Here is a 6,815-nt window from a genome sequence, read left to right as displayed (position 1 = left end):
GGTTTTTGTCTAGGACTGAGCCATTGTTTTTGTCATTTAATATTCGCATAGAGAATTATTTTTCATCACTGGTGACAATTCTGTCCAAAAAATCGTTCACACGCATTATGTGCCAGAAAAGATGAAGCAACATTCACATGTTAGAAATGACGATCATCAAAGAGTTTGTGAGGCACCCAAACATCTAATTTATGGAGTTTTCCCATATTCCTTAGATGTTTATGTATTGTTTTCTCACCATTATCTTAGTATTAGGTCATCAAGAAATTAATGTCGTGTTTTGAAACACTTTCATTAACCACCCCCAAAACTTACATCACATATAATAGTTAAACGAACCAACTAAATGACACGTTAGTGTAGCCTATATAATGTGTAAAGTTTAGTATACTCTAATCCCTTATAGTAATGGTGCACAACAAGACACACATTTGGCATGTAATGCTGTTTGAATACAAAAAGGGAAACAACTACACTGTAGCCACAAAGAAGTTTATGGAAATGTTTTGAATGTTCATAAGTGTGAATAATGGTTTAGCAAATTTCGTTTAGATGACTTTAGCCTTAAAAACTGTGATGGCCGGGACCGACATGTTGGAATTGATATTGATGATCTGAAGGCGTCTGTTGAGTCTAACCCAAGGCAACACACTTGTGAAATGGCCTCTCATTATTATGTACTCAACATAATGGAGGTAACTAAGTAACTTGTTGGTTAATTATGCCAACGTATTTGCAAGACTAGATTGCCGACTGGTTTGAACAACAGACACTTAACATCACATAGACACAGGTCATGCATGTCTGATTACCCAACTACTTCCAGGCTTCCTTGGAGCACTAGAGATGTAGCCAGCACCAAAGTAAATCAAAGAATAGATCATACAGCTCTCAGAGAGTGCTCATTTGTCTCCAATAGTAATTGTCAGAAAAAAAGAAATGTTCAAGGTTCTGTGTTTATTTTAGATGGGTGAATAAGGCAACTCATGTTGATGCATTTCCACTACTGTAAGTATATGAAAGTTTGGATGCACTGAAAGAACCCTGATGGTTCAATATGTTAGACCTGACATCTAGATACTGGCAAATCATGTGGGATGATGATAGCAGACATAAGAGTAATAAGACTGATTTAATGAATGGCCTGTATAAGTTTTGGGTCATGCCATTCGGCCTGTGTAATGTGCCCACCATATCTGAAAGGCTAATGGTGCTTATACTGAAAGGGTTGTAATGGGAGAAGTGCCAGATTCATGTCCAAAATGTCTTAACAATTGGTTGCACATTTGAATGAAAATGGTATTTCAGCAAATAAAAATGTGCACTTGTGTGATTGAAGTGGAAGTTCTTGGTCATACTGTGGGTTGAGAAGGAGACTGGTCTCAATCTGTGACTCAGCAAGAAGTCTGAATGTACCATTTCCTAGGTTTTGCAGCATACCATTGAGAGTTTGTGGTCAACTTTTCCAAGTTCATATGCTGGAATAGTCATTGAAAAGGTAAGCTTATGGAATTGTAAGGATTGTATCTGTTGCATCACATTCAAAAGCCAGTACACAATTACCAACACATCTGAGATTATTAGTTCAAGGATACAATCCTTACAATTCCATAAGCTTACCTTTTCAATGACTATTCCAGCATGAAGCTACATAACTGCTCATCCATATTTACAGATCATGACCAGGACTTCATCCTTCAATGGACAGATAATTTTCCAAGCTAATGCTGCTTGCTTTTATGGAGAGAAAACAGCCTATTGCATGCGAGAGCTCTGTAACTGGGTTACACGATACTAACACACTACACTTCATGTTTGTGTATAAGGGGGTTACTATGACCTTCTTTTACATACAACCAGGCATTTCATCCTTCCTGGGTCTAGTCTGACTGATATTGAATGATTCTTCCAGGAAACATCAATTTACCTGTTGCACAGGCAAAACTGACTGATAATATCTGCAGTATACCTATTCCAGAACCAAAGTTGGTGAAAACTACCTTCATTCTGTAAAGAAGTTTTCTAGACATAATCAGATAGTTTTTCTTTCCATTCACATCTAATTTATCTCCATTTGCCAGAAAGAAGTTTGCATTGACTGGCCAGGATGACAGTAAAACCAGTGTTGTTAATATCAAATCACAGAATAATGATGACAATAATAAAAAAAGAACCAGAAGAATAAAATCCTAATTTACAAGATTATTCAAAATAACAGTCTTGAACACTTTCAAGGAATATCATAAATCACAAATAAATATAAAGTGAGTAGTTACAATAATATGTCTTAACAAATCATCATAGCTTCACAGTCTAAACATATTTCTCTCTTTAGTCAGTCTAATTTCAAGTGTTAAGGCTTTTTATTGTCTTGCCAGATCATAAGGTTATATGTCAGATGTCTAACTAGTTAACATATGTCTTACATAAACAATCGTAAACCTAGTATCCATATGGCACTACTAGGTTTTTTTTTGGTGTCTTAATATAAAAATCACTCATTTAATATACGCTAGGAGGTAGGTGAGATAGTGTTTAAGACAAATAAGAATACTGCTGAATCAAATGATAGAAGTTAAATTACATAAAAAACAGTAAGCAAAATCATGACTAAAAATCAAGTAGCAATTACTTCCTAACAAATATGATATCAGTATATTTTTAAGATGATTGCAGAATTTGTAAAATTTTATACTTTGGTTAAAATTGTCAGTAATTTGGATGTATGAATATTTCTACAACAAAAATTATGAAAGATTTAGTATGGTTCAGATAAATATCTTGCTAAAACACTGAATATGATTTTATATGCTTTCTCATGTTATCTTTTTTCTTTTTGTAATTTTTTATTAATTAGGATTGGTGATATCAGTCTTGGCGATTTCAAGATGTTATTTAACAGATCAGGAAACTTTCGTTACCATTTCAAAACCTTTGACAAAGAGTATGGGGCAATAAAGGAAGAGGTAAAACTGTGTTTGTAATTCTTTTAAGGTTTGTTAAACAAATACTGCAAAAGTAGAAGTTAAAATGCTTTAGATTCTTTTTTATTTTAACCTGGTGGTAGTTGTTAATCAAAAGTATATATAGACTGCAGCCTTGTATTTCAAACACATTTCCAGGAAAGCCCATGAGAGTGTAACTTTAATGGTAATTCATATTACTGAAAACAGAAACATGTCCTGAATGCACAAAAGGTATTGGAGGATTTGAGTTATAACTGTTCACAAATTTGAAGAGTATGGAATTCAAAATTGTGCACTGTTTAAAGGATCAATGGAGTGAAGTATAATTATGAATATTAACACAATAGTATAGATACTGAGAGAAATACTGACAAAAATGTGGTCAAAGGCACCATAATACTAACTTCAGGTATTTGAATAATAGCACTACGTTGGTTACAAATAAAAATAATAACAATTTACAATATTGTGCACATTTTAATGCACTGAATTACAGGTAGAACTAGAAATAATAATCAAATCTATGGATCTTTCCAGCAAAATAAAATGTTTTCTTTCAAATACAGGTTTCATGACCTAAACCATTGATCAGCAACAAAGTTGCAAAAATGACAGATAATGGTCAGAAGAACACTTTTTACCTTCATGTATGTTAACATGGAATCCTACTTAAAATCAAATTAAAAGCTGATTTTTAATCATACCTGAACTGCATGATGTATAAGAAAATAATCTTTCATATAATGGTAAATCTATGTTATCATAATTATAGAATACCCAAACCTACTGTTTCAATACACAGTTGCTACCAGTGAATATACATTGTACACATACATCAACTAGCATGAGTATAAGTCCTCTCAAACAGTTCGTTTGATTCTGATGCATTTAGCTCTTTTCACAGTATCTTGATAGACTTGATAAAGCTAATATAGTAATTCTCTTAAAATAATTTTATTCTTTTATTAGTGTCCACACTTGATTAATGCCATTAATAGTCTTAATGATGTCCATAGGTAGCTCAGCAGTATGTCTAAAGTCTTATAATGCTAAAAATTGGGTTTCAGTACTTGTGATGGGCAGAGCACAAATTGCCCATTGTGTAGCTTTGTGTTTAATGACAAACAGTCATAACACGTTAATATTCCCTGTTGAGTCAACAGTAAGTTTAGGGACATACATAAGTAAAATCTGGGATTCAATTTCCCTCAGTGGACATTGCACAGATAATTTAGTGTGTTACTTTGCACTACAAACAAACATGCTGATTGAATTATTTACCAAGAGTAGTGCAACTGACTAATTTCTAAAAAGCATGCAGATTAAAACACACACACACACATAAATACACATGTTCAAGTAATTTGTATGGTTCCATTTTCATGTTGCATTTGAATTAAGTTTGGCAGTTTTCTTAAAGTTATAGAAAGATGAAATAGAAATCACTCTTGGACCAGTGGTGTCATGAAGGGTACAGTTAAACTGGATTGATCCACTTCATCTGACCACCAAAAAAGTTAGTTTATTCAAATTTTTTGTTACCAGTACAACTTTGCCTTATACAACTATTAAATTATATAATTTTCAGGTTCTCCATGATGATGAGATTCTTCCTAGCTGGGATGGCAAGATTATTGCTTGGATTGAAGAGGACCTTGACTAGGTTCACCCAGTAACTTACTGTAGAGATGTTTATGCAGTATCTTGTATTCATCCATATAACTTGTGCAAAAAAATTAGAGGAAAGTAGAGCACTAAATCTGAAGCATACAAAGTCTCCAATATGGCATTAATGTACAATTTCTTATTTTGATATATGTTTTTAGTTGCAAGTTAAATTTAGCAAAGTCCAATGAAAAAAATGAGCAGTCAGATATGATAAAGTCAGCCCAAAATAGAAATTATATACTAGAGGGAAAATGTTCTCCTCTTCTTAATCTGTGACAGTGTTGATTCTAGCAATTAAATGTAGTTATGGTTCTTTTAATTTATATTGTTATATGCTTGCAAATAACAAAATGTTAAGCATTGAATTATCAAAATTTAAACAATTACTTTTCAAAATCAAATATTATTGTGTAAATGTAGTTATGTTATGACTAATGATTATGTTAGTATTTAATCTTATCAATCAGAAAAATGAAACTTGTGCAGTTTGAACTTGATAATTGAGGGGCAAGAAATCATGTTATATTAAAGAATATAATAATATAAAATTGGATTCTACAAAAACGTTTTTTGTACTAACAGAGAAATGGTGAATAAATGATAAAGCAATATTTTTTAAAGAGGTCAAGAGCAGTTTTAGAGGGGCCAGGCTTGGTGGGCCTTCCCAATGGCTACAAGCCTGTTTAAATCTTTGGCTATTTAAATAAAATTGTTTAATAATCCAAGACTATGTGCTTGGTAGACTTAAATAATTTGGCATAATATTTTAGTAGGAAAACTGTTGGAGCTTTATCATGCCTGATATTTTGTTGATCAAAATTCAGAGTGCTATGATTTTTAGTTCGTAACTGTTTGTTTAATGGATATATTTAATGAACCCAGTGTATTTTAAACACAAGGCTTTTTCTGTATTCCAAAATTTAGTTGAAAGCTTCCAATTCTTTTCAGTTTAAAACCAAAAACATTAATTGATGCACTGTTTTTAATTTTTTATTGATTGGATCTACTAAGAAAGATGTAACAAATTGAACAAGTTTTTCTGAATAAATGCCGTGAGGAGTATGTTTATTGAAATTTGTGATGGTAAAAAAAATAAATAAATTGGGAATGGTGATACCTGAAAAATATAACTGTTTTATTTTTTGTTAATTTGTACTTTTGGTTCTACTTTCAGACCATATTTTTTAGATTAAATTTCTCTTTTTACACTGATTATCCTCTTAGAGTATCTTCAGGGTATCAGTTTTTGGATTGAATCATTTGAACTGCTGTATTTTTTCCTCATTAAACTAATAAGACATGTTTTTTATTTGTTTTCTGGAATCAAAAGAAAATGAGGATAACCTGTATTTAGGAATTATTATTCTGATGTGGATATTTCTTCAAAAATTTGACTTTAGCCAATAATCATGCAGTGCCAAGATGTGTATACTTAAGTGTATGTTTGTGTTTAAGACTACATTTAATGGTAATAGTTGATTGTTACAATTTGCAAATAGAAAAGGCAAATTAAAAGTAGCAGTCGTAGTGATTTACAAATGATGGATTTAGTTATTAAAAGTATTATGTATCTTGTACATAAAATCCTGTAACAATAGAAAGACAAAGGAATAAATATATTGGTATGACAAAGTACTCACTGTGAATGTATTATTTTTACCACCAGCTACTTTCAACCAACAGAGAAGCTTTATAAAGTCAGATGTTATAACTTTCCAATACTGAAAATGTATTTCCGATAGGTACTTACTTCAACTTCTTGTTCAGTGCTGCCTTCTATATACAAAAATTTTTTTGCATGCCACAAGCATTGAGCTCCCACATAACCTACATACAGTCTCGCCTGTAAATCATCATGGACAACCCTCCTCCAATAGGAGTGTGACACACCCTTTTGATGCACGAGACTCCCTCTATTCAATTCTACTGAACTATCACTTCAAGTTTTGGCAGAAAATGGAAGCACTGGTTTTCAGTGGGGAGGAAGTGTGAGGGGAGGTAAGTACCTATCGGAAATACATTTTCAGTAGGAGAAAATTATAACTTTCGATACAGTGCGTTACCGCCTCTCACATATATAGCTAGAATCCACATTGAATGGGTGGAGGGACCGATGCGAGGGAAAGAAAGAAGCATCCAAAGAACACCATAAAAGAGAAAATCCTTGCATTAGAGGATCAT

At 32.5% G+C, this 6,815-nt stretch overlaps 1 protein-coding gene across 2 annotated transcripts in view; it reads left to right on the top strand.

The window, feature by feature from the left end:
- LOC106465094 (dixin-A-like) overlaps window positions 1–6,269 on the top strand; it is an 88,816-nt gene extending 82,547 nt beyond the window's left edge. For both annotated transcript variants that reach the window (XM_022392922.1, XM_022392923.1), the window contains 2 exons: window positions 2,858–2,966; window positions 4,555–6,269. In XM_022392922.1, the coding sequence (XP_022248630.1) occupies window positions 2,858–2,966; window positions 4,555–4,629 (184 nt within the window). In that variant the 3' untranslated portion in view covers window positions 4,630–6,269. The remainder of the gene's footprint in view (window positions 1–2,857; window positions 2,967–4,554) is intronic.
- The last annotated feature ends 546 nt before the right edge of the window (window positions 6,270–6,815 follow it).

The sequence above is a fragment of the Limulus polyphemus genome, unplaced genomic scaffold (genome assembly GCF_000517525.1).
Source record: "Limulus polyphemus unplaced genomic scaffold, Limulus_polyphemus-2.1.2 Scaffold1834, whole genome shotgun sequence".
Lineage (NCBI taxonomy): Eukaryota > Metazoa > Arthropoda > Merostomata > Xiphosura > Limulidae > Limulus > Limulus polyphemus.
This window is presented reverse-complemented; position numbering and strand designations above follow the sequence as displayed.